Here is an 18602-nt window from a genome sequence, read left to right as displayed (position 1 = left end):
CAGAATCAAAGATGTGGGTCTTGCTCTCATGGGTGATGCGCAGCTTCGCAGGGTACATCAGAGAGTATATGATGTTTTTTGGCTGCTAATTCTCTCTTGATCCCATCATAATCTTTTCTCTTCCCTAACAGCTCTAAAGAATAGTCATTGAAGATAGATATGCGCTTGTCCTTGTAGAATAGTTCTCACCTGGTTCTCGACAGCTAAATTATCTTCTATTTCGTTTCGAAGTTGAGAAGGAGCACGATGATAGCGCTGAGCCTCTGTGTGTCCTTCACTCCGGGCCTACTCTGGGCTGCAGGTGTGTCCTTCACTCCGGGCCTACTCTGGGCTGGAGGTGTGTCCTTCACTCCGGGCTGCAGGTGTGTCCTTCACTCCGGGCCTACTCTGGGCTGCAGGTGTGTCCTTCACTCCGGGCCTACTCTGGGCTGTAGGTGCCGTTTTGTGGGCCCTTTCTATGACCAAAGGTGTTGAAGCATCGATTTCCAAGACATACCTCAGCATCTTGTCCACAAATGTAGAAATTTTCTGCCCCCTTTCTGCATTGGTTTAGACCCCAAAAATGTGAATATTATTACGACGTGAAAAGTCTCCCTTCTTTTGCAATTACTACCTCGTGGAGTTGGGCTCAGTGAGCGACTTAAACACTGTGAACGTATCAAATAAAATACATACGCCGAATACAACAGGTGTAGGTAGACTTTACAGTGAAAGGCTTACTTAAAAGCCCGTAACCAACAATGCAGTTTTAAGAAAAATAAGTGTTGAGAAAGTATTTACTAAAACAAACTGAAGTAAAAAAAAATATATAAAAAAAGAGTTAAGAAATAAAATAGGAAAATAACGAATAATTAAAGAGCAACAATAAAATATCAGAGTTAATGTGCGGGTACACAGGATAGTCAAGGTCATTGAGGTAATATGTACATGTAGGTACAGGTAAAGTGACTATGCAGAGATAATAAACAGAGAGTAGCAGCAGTGTAAACATGGGGGTGGTGGGGAAGGGGGGGTCTATGCAAATAGTCTGGGTGGCCATTTGATTAGCGGTTCAGGAGTCTTACGACTTGGGGGTAGAAGCTGTTAAGAGCCTTTTGGAGCTAGACTTGGCGCTCCGGTACCTCTTGCCGTGCGGTAGCAGAGAGAACAGTCTATGACTAGGGTGGCTGCAGTCTTTGGCAATTTTTAGGGCCTTCCTCTTGAGGGGGAATAGGCATTGTCGTGCCCTCTTGACAACTGTCTTGGTGTGCTTGGACCATGGTAGTTTGTTGGTGTTGTGGACACAAAGGAACTTGAAGATCTCAACCTGCTCCACTACAGCCCTATCGATGAGAATGGGGGCGTGCTCGGCCGTCCATTTCCTGTATTCCACAATCATCTCCTTTATCTTGATCACGTTGAGGGAGAGGTCTCTGACCTCCTCCCTATAGGCTGTCTCATCGTTGTCGGTGATCAGGCCTACCACTGTTGTGTCATCATCAAAGTTAATGATGGTGTTGGAGTCGTGCTTGGCTATGCAGTCATGGGTGAACAGGGAGTACAGGAGTGGACTGGGCACACACCCCTGAGGGGTCCCCGTGTTGACGATCAGCATGGCAGATGTGTTGTTACCTACCCTTACCACCTGGGGGCGGCCCGTCAGGAAGTCCAGGATCCAGTTGCAGAGGGAAGTGTTTGTGTGATGAGTGATGAGCTTTGAGGGCACTATGGTGTTGAATGCTGAGCTGTAGTCAATGAATAGCATTCTCACGTAGGTGTTCCTTTTGTCCAGGTGGGAAAGGGCAGTGTGGAGTGCAATAGAGATTGCGTCATCTGTGGATCTGTTGGAGTGGTATGCAAATTGGAGTGGGTCTAGGATTTCTGGGATAATGGTGTTGATGTGAGCCATGACCAGCCTTTCAAAGCACTTAATGGCTACAGACGTGAGTGCTACGGGTCGGTAGTCATTTAGACAGGTTACCTTGATGTTCTTGGGCACAGGGACTATGGTGGTCTGCTTGAAACATGTTGGTATTACAGACCCGGTCAGGGATAGGTTGAAAATGTCAGTGAAGACATTTGCCAGTTGGTCAGTGCATCCTCGGAGTACACGTCCTGGTAATCCGTCTGGCCCTGCGGCTTTGTGAATGTTGACCTTAAAAGGTCTTACATCGGTGATCACACAGTCGCCCGGAACAGCTGGTGCTCTCATGCATGCTTCAATGTTGCTTGCCTCGAAGCGAGCATAGTAGTAATTTACGTCTTCTGGTAGGCTTGTGTCATTGGGCAGCTCGCGGCTGTGCTTCCCTTTGTAGTCCGTAAAAGCCCTGCCACATCCAACGAGCGTTGGAGCCGGTGTAGTACGATTCAATCTTAGTCCTGTATTGACGCTTTGATGGTTTGTCATAGCGGAGCATCTTCTCTTTGATTCCATTTTTCACTTGAATACTCATCCTCACTCATTGTAGTCCGATTTAGGTCAAGTATTTGCTTTTAACTTGTGAAGTTCAATTTAGGCCAAAATTGTCACAGAGCTTGATCATCAATTCCGTGCTCTTGAAGGTCAGCATCACACTTTGTGGCCTTGCTTCTCCGTGCTCTGGCTGGTCTATCAGAAGTAAGGCAGTGTTTCTGCTTGCCTCAAAGCTCCACTGTAGTGCTGGTATTGACTTTGAGGCTTAACTGATGATTATGTGCAGATTGCTGCAACACTAGGGACTACTGTTTGGGTCTTCTCAGTCCTTAATAATAGAATGTTGACGTTAAGATCGGTTTGAAAGGCTTTGCTTCCTCAATAGTCCAAGGTGGTTTCCTACTTTTTTATTAAGAGGCTTTTGGGGATGAGAAGGGCTGTGAAATGAATGCCTTTCATATATTACAAGGGTTTCTGATATATTGTTTTGAAAGCTCACCACCATAATGAAATAGGCGACTTTAAAATGTCTGACGGGTGTTTATCACTAGTATGAAGTTTGAATAGGCTGCTATGTCCCCGGGCGCCGAAGACGTGGATGTCGGTTAAGGCAGCCCTCCGCACCTCTCTGATTCAGAGGGGTTGTGTTAAATGCGGAAGACACATTTCAATTGAAGGCATTCAGTTGTACAACTGACTAGGTATCCCCCCTTCCTCTTTCCCGTATGTGCTCCCTGCTTTCCTGTCACTGCAACACGCATACGCCTACCTTGTTATTAACATCCTTTCAGAACACAGACTGGTACACATACAGTTCACACTGTCTTTACTGTGTTTAGAACAGGAGTATGAGTATGAAACAGTGTGTGTGCATGTTCGGTTACAACTCTGGGTGCTAGCCTAAACATCTCTGTGTTTGTTTTCCAGAAGATGCTCAAGCTGTGGCTGAGGTGCTGCCACCACTGATGCATCGTCAGTGTGCTGAACGGAGCAAGCAGAGCAGTCTTGACCTGGCAATACACGAATGGCCCAGGGAAGCCACCAGATTGACATTCAGGTTTTGCACGACCTGCGCCAGAAGTTCCCTGAAGTTCCAGAGGGTGTTGTTTCCCAGTGTGTTCTGCATGTGAGTCTAGTGTCTCCTCATTTTCAATCCATTAGTTACAAATATATATATATATATATATATATATATATATATATATATATATATATATATATATATGTAACACCAGTTCTCATCACAAATGACTGATTTGAACCTTCTATTTTCCTCAGAATAACAACAATTTGGACGCTTGTTGTGAGTACCTGTCTCAAGTAAGCCCAGGCTACTTGTACAGCAAAGGAGGCAAACTCAACTACACTGACGACCCCAGCTTCATCAGGTTCCGGAATCCCATGACCCAGCTGAACCTGGGCCTGCAGTCTCAGTCTCAGAATGTGCATGCGACCCCGGGAAGGGACGGCCTGAGGATGAACGGCAGCAGGACACTGTCCCACAGTCTTAGCCTGAGTGACGGGCCCCTACAGACAGGACAGCCCCCGAATAGTGACTTCTTCCAGCAGGAGCCCCAGTCAGCCCCGGTGCAGGTGCCCGCCAGCCTCAATGTGTTTGGCGTGATGGAGCCCACGCGCAAGACCCAGCCGCCCCAGCACCTGGGACTCTACCAGCTGGGGGGGAAAGGACAATCCATGGGCCAACATGGCCAGCAGATGCCCCGCTTCAACCCCATCACCGTCACCCTGGCCCCCAACATCCAGACTGGTCGCAACACCCCCACCTCTTTGCACATACACGGCGGGCCCCATACACAGTCCGGCTTGAGCAGTCCACAGGGTAACTCTATCTACATAAGGCCTTACGTGACCCAGCCCAGCGGTACAACCCGGCAAAGCCAGCAGCAGCTTCAGCAGCAGGCAGGAAGGGCCCAGTACAGCCCCACCTCCCAACCCCAGCAGCAGATCTACCAGATCTCCCATCCCACCTCACTGCCTGGCTCCTGGACAGGCCCTTCCTCCCAGCAGCACCAGCACGGCTCCTCACATACCTCACAGCACCAGTCACAGGGCCACCAGACCTCCCATGTCTACATGCCCATCAGCTCCCCCACCAACCCACAGGCCCCCTCCTCTATCCTCCAGGCCCCCTCTGGAGGTCAGGGCTCCTCTTCTGGTGCCTCCTCCTCTGGCATGCCCTTAGGCATGTCCTCCTTCAGCCAGTACAACATCCAGAACATCTCCACCGGACCGCGCAAGAACCAGATAGAGATCAAACTTGAATCTCCCCAGAGGAGCAACTCCACCACGACCACACTGCGCACCAGCAGTGGCCCCCGCTCCAACTCCTCCACCTCCTCCTCCTGCCCCTCATCCTCCTCCTCTGTTGGGGCAGCACCTGGCCCAACCACCACCCCCCTGTCCATCGGAGGCCCAGGTCTGAGCCGCAGCCAGCCCACTGTTTACATCTCTGCCAGCCCGCCCACTGTTGCTGCTACCACCCCCTCTGAAGAGGCCAACATGGCCTCATCTGGCTCTCGCTCCCAGCCCAAGTTTTACATTACTGCTAATAACGATGACGGTGGGGGCAGAAACCCTCCAACCGTCTACATCTCTGCTCAACCACCTCCGCACGGGTCCCAGGGGCCCCGCAATATGGGGGGCCAGGTGAGCATGGGCCCCGCCTACATCCACCACCACCCGCCCAAGTCCCGCGCGTCTATGGGAGGGGCAGGCACAGCCACCTCGCCCCGAGTGGTGGTCACCCAGCCCAACACCAAGTACACTTTCAAAATCACCGTGTCCCCCAACAAGCCCCCAGCTGTGTCCCCCGGCGTCGTGTCCCCCACCTTTGAGGCTACCAACCTCCTCAGCCTCCCCTCGGACCACCATTTTGTGGAGCCTGACCCACATCATCTCTCAGACCCACTGTCTGTACACAGGGAGAGGCCCAGTGAGCCACGCAGACTCAGCATGGGCTCAGATGACGCAGCATACACACAAGGTGAGACCAGATTAGGGTTCCTAAACTCTTTCATCTGTTAGTTGCTTTGCATTGTCGACGTTCACAGTCTATGGAATTATATAAACACACCAGGATATAGTTCATTGTGCAATTCTTAGGCTGAACAACAGTATCCCTCAGTCACATGCAGATCAAGTTGTGCAACAAAAGTCAAGTGGCCAAAGAGATATAACATCCACTTACAAAGTATAATGGTTGAAAGAGGCTTCAGTAATTTTGAAGAGAGTAACTTGCCCTCATAACAATAAGGAATAGTATACACTTTTGTCCACCAGTAGTAAATGCTTTTTCCACTGCATTCTGCCAAGAAAGTAATTTGACTATTGCTTATCGTTTATACCTTGTTTTAACTTGGATTTCCATATGATGACACTAATGCATTTTTAAAGCCAAATTGTGTAGACGCTGGTCTCATTAAATAGCTATCGGTCTTAAAACCCTGCTTCATCTAAGCCTGATTTGAGGGAGTAGATAGATACATTCTTAAAGGTGACTCGCATGGAGTGGGGTGTGATTGCAGCATGAGTCGGCTGCAGTAATGCTGGATTTACACTGACAGCCCTTTGACTGCGGCAGTGTGAGTCAAATGTGTTGGAGCGCAGTGTTTCCTTTTTTGGACTTTTGACTGGATTACGTGCGAGTCAGTGCCTGTGGGTCTTGCTAGGCGCTCACTCATGCTGCTGTGACTACTGTGGGGCTTCTCTTCTCTCTCCACGTCCCTGAGCCTAGGTCTTCTGCCCCTTATCTTTCACTGCAGGCAGCCCTCTCCATGCATTCTTCTCTGGCTCACATGACATTCCCAGTTTGGCTTGGCCTAGTATTGTTTTTGCTCTTTACTTTGTTATTTCTGTGCATGGGGGGGGGTAGTTGTTGTTGAGGTGAAAGGTTTATGACATGTAGGCCTAGACTGTCACTGTATGTTACAATTAGAAAAGCAGGGACAGCTCATTTCCGCATAACATATAGCATTTTATGAATGCGTAATAAGACAATATAACACTTCTTATGATGCGTTATAAGCAACGTTTTCCCAGGATCAATGTTGACTCCCCCAAAAGCCCTTTCTGAAGTAGGCCATGAAATGAAGAACAATTATGGAACTGTATGATTTTTACTCAATGTATGATTCTTACTCAGCCCACTGCACGTACCGGATATTTCCGAAAGGGGAAATGCATTTAGCTATAGCGGTAAGCCTGTACTGTAAATTTGGTTGTCAACCTGGCCCTTCAGCTCTCAGAGATTGTCTAAGCCAGGGCTCTCCAGCCCGGTTCCTGTAGAGCTACCGTCCTGTAGGTTTTCACTCCAACCCTAATCTAGCACACCTAATTATATTAATTAGCTGGTTAATAAGCTAAATTAGGTTAGTTACAACTGGGGTTGGCGTGAAAACTCAACACTGACACAAATGACTGATGATTGGTTGAAAGAAATTGATAATAAGAAGATTGTGGGAGCTATATTGTTAGATTTCAGTTCAGCCTTTGATACTATTGATCGTAACCTGTTGTTGAGAAAACATATGTTTTATGGCTTTTCAACCTCTGCCATATCGTGGATTCAGATCTATCTAATAGAACAGAGAGTTTTCTTTAATGGAAGCTTCTCTAATGTCAAACAAATAGGGTGTGGTGTACCCCAGGGTAGTTTTCTAGGCACCTTTACTTTTTTTCTATTTTTTTACCAATGACTGTACGTGTCAGCAACCACAGCTAATTAAGTTACTGAAACTCTTAAGGAGTTGTAGTCCGTTTTGGAATGGTTGGCCAGTAATAAACTGGTCCTGAACATCTCTAAAACTAAGAGCATTGTATTTGGTACAAATCATTCCCAAAGCTGTAGACCTCAGCTACATCTGTTAATGAACGGTGTGGCTGTTGAACAAGTTGAGGAGACTAAATTACTTGGTGTTACCTTAGATTGTAAACTATCATGGTAAAAACATATGGATTCAATGGTTGTAAAGATGGGGAGAGGTCTGTCCGTAATAAAGAGATGTTCAGCTTGTTTACACAACACTCCACGAAGCTAGTCCTGCAGGCTCTAGTTTTGTCTTATCTTGATTATTGTCCAGCCATGTGGTCAAGTGCTGCTAAGAAAGACCTAGTTAAGCTGCAGCTTGCCCAGAACAGAGCGGCACATCTTGCGCTTCATTTTAATTAGTGGGCTAATACACAGTGCATTTGGAGAGTATTCAGACCCCTTGACTTTTTCCAAATTGTGTTATGTTACAGCCTTATTCTAAAATGTATTAAATTGTTAGTTGTTTCCTCATCAAACAACACACAATAACCCATAATGACAAAGCAAAAACTGTTTTTTAGACATTTTAGAACATTTATAAAGAAATATATATCTGAAATATCACATTTACACAAGTATTCAGACCCTTTAATCCATATTTTTTTGAAGCAACTTTGGCAACGACTACATCCTCGAGTCTTCTTGGGTATGACGCTACAAGCTTGGCACACCTGTATTTGTGGAGTTTCTCCCATTCTTCTCTGCTGATCCTCTCAAACTCTGTCAGACTGGATTGGGTGCGTTGCTGCACATCCATTTTCAGGTCTCCCCAGAGATGTTCGATCGGGTTCAAGTACGGGCTCTGGCTGGGCCACTCAAAGACATTCAGAGACTTGTACCTAAGCCACTCTTGCATTGTCTTGGCCGTGTGCTTAGGGTCATTGTCCTGTTGGAAGGTGAACCTTCACCCCAGTCTGAGGTCCTGAGCGCTCTGGAGCAGTTTTTTATCAAGGATCTCTTTTGTACTTTGCTCCGTTTATCTTTCCCTCGATCCTGACTAGTCTCCCAGTCCCTGCCTCTGACAAACATCCCCACAGTATGGTGCAGCCACCACCATGCTTCACCGTAGGGATGGTGCCAGGTTTCACCAGATGTGACACTTGGCATTCAGGCCAAAGAGTTCAATATTGGTTTCATCAGACCAGAGAATCTTGTTTCTCATGGTCTGAGAGTCTTTAGGAGCTTTTTGGAAAACTCCAAGCGGGCTGTCATGTTCCTTTTACTGAGGAGTGGCATCTGTCTGGCCACTCTAACATAAAGGCATGATTGGTGGAGTACTGCAGAGATTGTTGTCCTTCTGAAAGGTTCTCCCATCTCCACAGCGAAGGTCTAGTGCTCTAATAGAGTGACCATCAGGTTCTTGGTCACCTCCCTGACCGAGGCCCTTCTCCCCCGATTGCTCAGTTTGGCCTCTAGGAAGAGTCTTCCATTTAAGAATGATGGAGGCCACTGTTCTTGGGGACCTTCAATGCTGCAGAAATGCTTTGGTACCCTTCCCTGATCTGTGCCTCGACAATCCTGTCTTGGAGCTCTATGGACATTCCTTCGACCTCATGGGTTGGTTTTCGCTCTGACATCCACTGTCAACTGTGGGACCTTATATACACAGGTGTGTGCCTTTCCAAATCATGTCCACTCAATTGAATTTACCACAGGTGGACTCCAATCAAGTTGTAGAAACATCTCAAGAATTATAAATGGAAACAGGATGCACCTGAGCTCAATTTCGAGTCTCATAGCAAAGGGTCTGAATATTTTAGAATAAGGCTGTAACGTAACATAATGTGGAAAAGGTCAAGGGGTCTGAATACTTTCCGAAGTCACTGTAAATCCTATGCATGCCAGTCTTTCTTGTCAAAGAGTTAAGGAGATTCTGACTGCATCACTTCTTTTCATAGGAAACATTCACATGTTGAAAATTCCAAGTTGTTTGCTTAGTCAACTTACACACAGCTCTGACACCCACACACTTATCCCACCAGACATGCCACCCGGGTGGTTTCATAGTCTCAAAAATCCAGAAAGTGTACAGTATTATATAGAGCCATTATTGCATGGAACTCCCTTCCACCTCATATTGCTGAAATAAACAGAAAACCTGGTTAAAAAACCCCAGACAAAACAACACCTCATGGCACAACGCCATATTTTGTGTGTATGTATTGATATGTAGGCTATGTGTGCCATTTTTAGATGTATGTAGTTCTGTCCTGAAGCTGTTCCTGTCTATTAATCTTGTGTATTATGTTATGTTTAATGTTCTGTGTGGAGCCCATGAAGAGTAGCTGTGGCTTTCACAACCTAATAAAATACCAAAAACTACAGGAGGGTAGCTCTCCAGGAACAGGGTTGGAGGTAAAACCTACAGGAGGGTATCTCTCCAGGAACAGGGTTGGAGTTAAAACCTACAGGAGGGTAGCTCTCCAAGGAACAGGGTTGGAGTTAAAACCAACAGGAGGGTATCTCTCCAAGGAACAGGGTTGGAGTTAAAACCTACAGGAGGGTAGCTCTCCAAGGAACAGGGTTGGAGTTAAAACCTACAGGAGGGTATTTCTCCAAGGAACAGGGTTGGAGTTAAAACCTACAGGAGGGTAGATCTCCAAGGAACAGGGTTGGAGTTAAAACCTAAGGAGGGTAGATCTCCAGGAACAGGGTTGGAGTTAAAACCTACAGGAGGGTAGATCTCCAAGGAACAGGGTTGGAGTTAAAACCTAAGGAGGGTAGATCTCCAGGAACAGGGTTGGAGTTAAAACCTACAGGAGGGTAGATCTCCAAGGAACAGGGTTGGAGTTAAAACCTACAGGAGGGTAGATCTCCAAGGAACAGGGTTGGAGTTAAAACCTACAGGAGGGTAGATCTCCAAGGAACAGGGTTGGAGTTAAAACCTACAGGAGGGTAGCTCTCCAAGGAACAGGGTTGGAGTTAAAACCTACAGGAGGGTAGATCTCCAAGGAACAGGGTTGGAGTTAAAACCTACAGGAGGGTAGATCTCCAAGGAACAGGGTTGGAGTTAAAACCTACAGGAGGGTAGATCTCCAGGAACAGGGTTGGAGAGCACTGGTCTAAGCCATCAGTCTGCCCCCATGTCAGTTTTGTTGTGTTAATGTGGACTATATATCTTGTAGCCCTGTTGGTTCACCAGAAGGCCCGCATGGACCGGCTGTGGCATGAGCTGGAGCTGAAGAAGAAGAAGCTGGAGAAGCTAAAAGAGGAAGTCAACGAGATGGAGAACGATCTGACCAGGAGACGGCTAGAACGATCCAACTCCCAGTCCCAAATCCCCTCGGTAAGTCCCCACAGACACTACTCTCCTAGCTACTGTCACAGGAGGTTGGTGGCACTTTAACCTCTTGAAACTCCCCATCCCGGATCCGGGATCGTGACTAAAGCCTCAGGCTCATTAGCATAACGCAACGTTAACGATTTCTGAAAATCGCAAATAAAATTAAAATAATGCGTTTGCTCTCAAGCTTAGCCTTTTCTTAACAACACTGTCATCTCAGATTTTCAAAATATGCTTTTGAACCATAGAAATGGACTAATTTGTGTAAGAGTATGCAAAGCTAGCATAGCATTTTGTGTAGCATGTAGCACGCAACATTTTCACAAAAGCCAGATAACCAAATAAATAAAATCATTTACCTTTGAAGAGCTTCTGATGTTTTCAATGAGGAGACTCTCAGTCACATGCCAAATGCGCAGTGTTTCCTGAAAGCGTCTGTGTGTAGGAGAAATCGTTCCGTTTTCTACATTGCGCCTGGCTACTGAAACGAACCGAAAATGCAGTCACCTACAACGTAAAACTTTTTCCGGATTAACTACATAATATCGACCGAAACATGGCAAACGTTGTTTGGAATCAGTCCTCAAGGTGTTTTTTCACATATCTCTTCATTGACATGCAGTTCGTGGAAGCTTGCTTTCCTCTCTGTATTCCTTGGAAAAATACTGGCAGGTGACTTTTGCGCACCAATTTCGGCGCAGGACACCGGGCGGACACGTGGTAAATGTGGTCTCTTATGGTCAATCTTCCAATGATCTGCCTACAAATACGTCACAATGCTGCAGACACCTTGGGGAAACGACAGAGAGGGTTGATTCATTCCTCTTGCGTTCACAGCCATATAAGGAGATCATGACAAACAGAGCCTCAAAAATCCTTGTCATTTCCTGGATGCCATCTCATCTTGGTTTTGCCTGAAGCTCACGTTAAAGGGCACGCACAGAGAAGATCTTTGTATTTCTGGACACGTCAGAGTGTTTTCTTTCGAACAGTAGCAATTATATGCATAGTCGAGCATCTTTTTGTGACAAAATATCTTGTTTAAAACGGGAACGTTTTTCATCCAAAAATGAAATTGCGCCCCTAGAGTTCCAAGAAGTTAATTGGTGAGGACGGGCTTGTGGTAAGGACTGGAGCGGAATCAGTGGAGTGGTATCAAATACATCAAACACATGGTTCCCAGGTATTTAATTCCATTCCATTTGCTCAGTTCCGTCCATTATTATGAGCCCTCCTCCCCTCAGCATCCTCCTGAGCTGTATTCATGCGTTTAGTTTGTTAACTTTTGTTTACTACAGATTTAACTGCATATTATCTTCATAGATATCCGACTTGATAAGAAATTACTTCAAATGTTTGAGATATTGATCAGTCTTAGCAGATCCATGGCAATTTGACTTCATAACTCACTCCTAAGTCACATAGTGTATTTACTGTATGTTTCTAAGGAATCCATGATTCTTTGGGGTAAAAACGCACACACACTTCCATGTTTTCACCCAACGTCATGTTTACATTAAGCGTGCAGCTGTGAGTTTGTTGAAATATATCAGAATGCAAAATCAAGTGGTGCTTTGATTTTTCGTTTTTTGTCAGCTATCAGTGTGTTAGTCAGGAGAGGAAAAAGGGGACATGGATGGTCAAGTTAAAAGCCCGGAGTTCAGCTCAGTAGCTCTTGAGTTGTGTATTCTGTGTATTCACTAGGCCAGAGAGATCTGGAGAGAACTCTCCTTCTGCGGTGTTAGCCCACTTGGCTCCCTGCACCTCCATTGACGTAATATAGGCTAGGCTTGTGTTGTGTGTCAGTACTGTACAGCTTGTGCCTAGGCTGTCACCCTCTCTACTCCTCCACTGTGTCTCTTCAGCAGACAGTGCTGCCTGTCTGTCTGTAAATGGCGGTTTATATGAACCTGATTCATTCTCTCTTATCAGATTGAGGAAATGCAGCAGTTGCGATGCAACAACAGGATACTGCAGATCGACATTGACTGCTTAACTAAAGAAATCGATCTCCTTCAAACAAAAGGTAGGAGGCTCATTTGGTTTGCTGGGTGTGCTTGTCAGTGTTGTGATGAATGAAACACCAGCTCTCTGTGTGTGGTGTGCATACATGTGCTTGTATGTCCAGTGTGTTTATGGTGTACTGTGGGTGTTTCAACATGCAGTCTTTAGCAATGCAAGGAAGGTTCAGCTTCAGCCTGGTGCTCATTTCATGTTTAGTAGTGTTTGTGTATTCTGTAATGGGGAACGTACTGCGTAGCAGAGCGAGGCAGAGAGGGGGAAATGACCTGTGGAGTGTACAGTACAGCTGTAGTAGTAGCAGTAGGTCTGCATCTGCCAGGCCTAGTCTGGTCACATCCCCTCGGCACACGCAGTCAAGGTGCTGCCATTGTAATGTTAACAACCAGTTGTTTCCTGAATTGCATCCTGTTGCTAGTTGGTAACACGCGATTTATAGGCCCCCTGGCAGCTCTCCACGGCCAACAGGATTAATACACCAGCTTGCACAGTCACACAGGTGAAATACGGAGAAACAAGCATGGCTCAGATATGAATATGGCCTCTTACTGAAGCCAACAGACAAATATGTTAGGAGTAAAGTGTTATGGGTTTGTTTTCTAAGTTTATTTGTTTTTGTGATATAGGCCAAAACTTAAGGTGTTTGACTGCAGTGTTTTACTTGGGTCATATGTGTGACTGGTGTATGTATGTTCATATGCTATACTGATGCTCACTATTTAAATTTAGCTTAGGATGGCTTTGGTGCAGTCTCTGTCCTGTATTGCAATCCCTTGTTTTGGTTTGTTGCAGGACCACACTTTAATCCCAGTGCCATTCATAACTTCTATGACAACATTGGATTCCTAGGTCCTGTCCCACCCAAACCCAAAGGTACTTTATCTGTTGGTAAGTTTAGAAAAGGTTGCATGGTCGCCTCTGGACAACCAGACTCTCTTGTGCTTCCACTACCATCTGTAATTTTAAACTTTGTTATAAATTAATATCTATTAGTACTTGGATTTTAGATCTGTACTTGTGATAGTTTCTAACAGGTATTTATTTCTATCCTGGTCAATTCTCATTACATCATGTATTCTTTCATCCTAACTGTTTTCATGTCTGTTAGGGTTTTCATTCATACATGCTGTATTTTTCACCTCTGCATCTGTCATCTTTGTTTCCCTGCCATTCCTCTCCTCAATCTCTTCCTTCCTTCCCTTCATCCTGTGCTTGGGACCTGTCAGAGCCAGAGGGCCTGGGGAAAGACAGGAGAACATTTAATGTCACCTCCACCCTAACCATGGAACCCTCCTCTGCCCCTCCTCCCCCTGCTGCTCTCCCTCTGGGTTGGTACCTGTCACTCTGTCTGTCTTTCAGTCTGTCTGCCTGTCCCTCTGTCTGTCTGCCTGTCCCTCGGTCTATCCCTCGGGGTTGGTACCTGTATCTCTGTCTGTTTTTCTATCTGTCTTGTCTGTTTGTCCCTCTGTCTGTCTGTCACTCTGTCTGTCTTTCAGTCTGTCTGTCTGTCCCTCTGCCTGTCCCTCTGTCTATCCCTCGGGGTTGGTACCTGTATCTCTGTCTGTCTTGTCTGTTTGTCCCTCTGTCTGTCTGCCTGTCCCTCTGTCTGTCTGTCCCTCTGTCTATCCCTCGGGGTTGGTACCTGTATCTCTGTCTGTTTTCTGTCTGTCTTGTCTGTTTGTCCCTCTGTCTGTCTGTCACTCTGTCTGTCTGCCTGTCCCTCTGTCTGTCTGCCTGTCCCTCTGTCTGTCTGCCTGCCCCTCTGTCTATCTGCCTGTCCCTCTGTCTATCCCTCTGTGTTTTACCTGTATCTCTGTCTGTTTTTCTGTCTGTCTTGTCTGTTTGTCCCTCTGTTTCTGCGTGCCCTTCTGTCTGCCTGTCACTCTGTCTGCCTGTCCCTCTGTCTGTCTGCCTGTCCCTCTGTCTGTCTGCCTGTCCCTCTGTCTATCCCTCTGGGTTGGTACCTGTATCTCTGTCTGTTTTTCTGTCTGTCTTGTCTGTTTGTCTCTCTGTCTGTTTTTCTGTCTGTCTCATCTTCCTGTCCCTCTGTATTTCCTTCTGTCCCTCTGTCTGTCCCTCTGGGTTGGTACCTGTAGCTGTCTGTCTGTCTAGCTGTCTGTCTTTCTGCCTGTCATCTGTCTTTCTGCCTGTTCCTCTATCTGTCTGTCCCTCTGGGTTGGTACCTGTCGCTCTGTCTATCCATCTGTATGTCCATGTGTCTGTCCCAGTTGTCCAACCTCTCCTTTTCCTCCTTCATACTGTGTCGGCCTTGTGTTCTTCCCATCCACAAAGGTGGTGATCCCTGACATCTTAATAATTATCACCCAATCTCAAAACTTGAGATTGTTCAGCGAAAATATTAGAACTCTTGGTAAATTCTCATCTGTGGTCCTTTTTAGACAATTGTATTCTGAATTCTCACCCGTCAGGCTTTAGGCCAGGACACTGCACCATCTCGGCTGCTTCTCTAGTCATAAAGGACATACAGTGCCTTCAGAAAGTATTCATACCCCTTCACTTATTCCACATTTTGTTGTGTTACAGCCTGAATTCAAAATGGATTAAATTGATTGTTTTTCTGACCCATCTACACACATTATGATGACAAAGTAAAACATGTTTTAAGAATAATTCTCACATTTATTGAAAATGAGATATAGAAATATCTAATTTAACTCACTCGGTAAGTATTCACACCCCTGAGTCAATACATGTTAGAATAACCTTTGGCTGTGAGTCTTTCTGGTTAAGTCTCTAAGAGCTTTACACACCTAGATTGTACAGTATTTGCACATTATTATTTTTACAATTCTTCAAGCTCTGTCAAGTTGGTTCGTTAGACTAGTAACCGGAAGTTTGCAAGTTCAAAACCCCCGAGCTGACAAGGTACAAATCTGTCGTTCTGCCCATGAACAGGCAGTTAACCCACTGTTCCTAGGCTGTCATTGAAAATAAGAATTTGTTCTTAACTGACTTGCCTAGTTAAATAAAGAAAAAAGAAAAAAATTGGTTGTTGATCAATGCTAGAGAGACATTTTCAAGTCTTGCCAGCGATTTTCAAGCTGATTTAAGACAAAACTTTAACGAGACAACTCAGGAACATTCAATGTCATCTTGGTAAGCAACTCCAGTGTATATATGACCTTGTGTTTTAGGTTATTGTCCTGCTGAAAGGTGAATTTGTCTCCAAGAGTCTGCTGGAAAACAGACTGAACCAGGTTTCCCTCTAGGACTTTGCTGTGCTCAGCTCTATTTTTGTTTCTTTTTATCCTAAAAAAACTCCCTAGTCCTTGCCATTGAGAAGCATACCCATAACATGATGCAACACCACACTGTTTGAAAATATGAAGACTGATACTCAGTGATGTGTTGTGTTGGATTTGTCCCAAACAAAATGCTTTATATTCAGGACATAAAGTTAATTTCTTTGCCACATTTTTTGCAGTTTTACTTTAGTGCCTTATTGCAAACAGGATGCATGTTGATAGAATATTTGTTATTCTCCACAGGTTTCCTTCTTTTCACTTGGTCATTTAGGTTAGTATTGTGGAGTAACTACAATGTTGTTGATCCATCTTCAGTTTTCTCCCATCACAGCCAGTAAACTGTGTAACTGTTTTAAAGTCACCATTGGCCTCATGATGAAATCCCTGAGTGGTTGTAGTGACAGGGTGTATTGATACACCACCCAAAGTGTCATTAATAACTTCACCATGCTTAAAGGGATATTAAATATCTGCTTTTTTTATTACGATCCATCTACCAAATAGGCGCCCATCTTTGTGAGGCATTGGAAAACCTCTCTGGTCTTTGTGGTTGAATCTGTGTTTGAGACTCAATGCTCGAGTGAGGACCTTGCAGATAATTGTGTGTGTGGGGTACAGAGATGAGGTAGTTATTCAAAATCATGTTAAACACTACTATTGCACACAGAGTGAGTCCATTAAACTGATGTGACTTGTTAAGCAAATTTTTACTCCTGAACTTAATTAGGCTTCTCATAACATTTTCAGTTTTAATTAGTTTGTAAACATTTCTAAAAACTTATTTCCACATTGATTTTATGGGGCATTTTGTGTAGGCCAGTGACACAAAATCTACATTTAATCCATTTTGATGTTCAGGCTGTAACACAACAAAATGTGGAAAAAGTCAAGGGGTGTGAATACTTTCTGAAGGCACTGCAGTTAACGCACTAGACATGAAACAGCACGGCGCTGCGCTTTATATTGATCTGTCGAAAGCATTCAATATGGTTAATCATGCACTCCTGCTATGGAGGCGATCTGAAATTGGTCTTGACCAAGCAGCTGGTTAAACAACTACCTGCACGACAGAAGTCTATGTATATCTGCTGATGGAGTTCAGTTTAATTAACATAACCAAAGGAGTGCCACAAGGTTCAATACAAGGCCCTTAACTGTTCACTATTTACATTAGTACTGTTGGTTTGTCCCTGAATAATAATAACTGGGGCCTACATCTATGCAGATGACACAGTAATATTCCTGTGCCCCCTCAGTGCAGCAGGCCATTCACAACCTTCAGCTTGGCTTTGATTCAATTCAAGAGTTGCTCACCTATCTTCAATCAGTGATAAATGTTGATCAAAAATGTTTATGTTGTTCTCCAGGTAAAATTGACCTGAAAGACCTGCGTATCTGCACCTTGAAGGGCCCAAATTGAGCAAGTCCCTCATAATAAGTATTTAGAGGTGGATGCTGGTGGGAGGAGCTATTGGAAGATGGGCTCATTGTAATGGTTGGAATGGAATGAATGGAACGGTGTAAAGCATGCGGTTTCCATGTGTTTGATGTGTTTGATACCGTTCCAACCATTACAATGAGCCTGTTCTCCTATAGCTCCTCCCACCAGTCTCCGCTGGTATTCAGGTATTTGGGTTGATGATAAGCTGTCCTTTAAAACATACATTTAAAAACTGACAAAGAAGCTGAGACTTAAGATCGGTTTCCTTCATAGAAAGAAATTGTGCCTTACTTTTGAAAACGAGAGGAAGATTGTTCAAGCATCCCTCCTAGTACTGACTATGAAGATATAATCTACATGCACCCAGCAGCCTCTGTTTTAAAACCTTTAGATTCAGTCTATCACTGGAGGCAATTTTCGTACACATCATTGCCTTTTATATAGTTCTGTTGGCTGTGAGTCTCTGACTACCAGAAGGGCCCAACATTGGCTGCTATTTGTATATAAAGCAGTTCTCCAGAAACTCCCATACTAACTCACCTCACTTCTAAATTGGAAATCCAGCCAACATTAGACTCGCTCTCAAGACTGGCTGGTTCTAGAAGATTTGCAGATCTCCATAGAGTCCGGGAAGATTGCTTTTAGTAATTGTGCCCCTATAGCATGGAATGACCGGCAGGCCACTTTGATGCTTGGCTCGCTGGTCTCGAATGGTCAGTTCAGGACTTTGATGAGGAATGTGCTGAAGGAGAACTGCACTTGTTTTGATTGATGTGTAATTTTATCTGCTGCTTTTGCATTTGAATGTGTAATTGTACATTTTTAGTGTTGTATTGAGATGGATCATGTTGGTTTATTGTTCCCAGGGCCCTTGTAAATGAGACTCTGGTCTCAATGGGTTTCCCCTGATTAATAAAGGTAAAATACTAAATGTTTATCAAAGCCACCCTGCACACCTTTTCCTAACAATCTTACAACAGATGACCTTCAGATACAATGTTGCCATTTCACACAAAGAAAGCACCATTGACATTTGTTGATGAGAGGTTTGCATGTTGTTGCTTTTTTAACATTTGATAGGATTCTCCTAGCACTCTGATATTTCCTTAGCATTAAGTGTTTTCTTGTGCAATACACATCGTGGAGAGTGAAAGAACCAGAGTGATTCACCAACTACCAACAACTGCCAATTCAACCCATCAGTGGTGCAAGTACAATATTCCAGTTTTATTGCAGAAACCAAAACAGCACTGTATATGGTGATAGCTAGATACACCCCTAATATTCAAGGGTATAATTTGAAGGAACAACCCTTGACAGTCTGACCCCATTTTGATTGATGTTCTACAGCTGACTGTGTGTCTGTGTGTTTA

The 18602-nt window shown here is 44.9% G+C and overlaps 1 protein-coding gene across 2 annotated transcripts in view; it reads left to right on the top strand.

The window, feature by feature from the left end:
- Positions 1-18602, top strand: part of LOC135506037 (TGF-beta-activated kinase 1 and MAP3K7-binding protein 2-like) — a 76794-nt gene that overhangs the window by 55474 nt on the left and 2718 nt on the right. Inside the window, exons 2-6 of one of the 2 annotated variants that reach the window (XM_064925401.1) lie at positions 3320-3518; positions 3671-5396; positions 10346-10506; positions 12436-12529; positions 13315-13395. In XM_064925401.1, coding sequence (XP_064781473.1) covers positions 3417-3518; positions 3671-5396; positions 10346-10506; positions 12436-12529; positions 13315-13395 — 2164 coding nt within the window. In that variant the 5' untranslated portion in view covers positions 3320-3416. Of the gene's footprint in view, positions 1-3319; positions 3519-3670; positions 5397-10345; positions 10507-12435; positions 12530-13314; positions 13411-18602 lie in introns of both variants that reach the window. The other variant, XM_064925400.1, reaches the window with a different exon arrangement.

Source organism: Oncorhynchus masou, chromosome 19 (genome assembly GCF_036934945.1).
Source record: "Oncorhynchus masou masou isolate Uvic2021 chromosome 19, UVic_Omas_1.1, whole genome shotgun sequence".
Classification (NCBI taxonomy): Eukaryota; Metazoa; Chordata; class Actinopteri; order Salmoniformes; family Salmonidae; genus Oncorhynchus; species Oncorhynchus masou.
The sequence above is the reverse complement of the archived record's forward strand: the minus strand, read 5'-3'. Positions and strand labels throughout refer to the sequence as shown.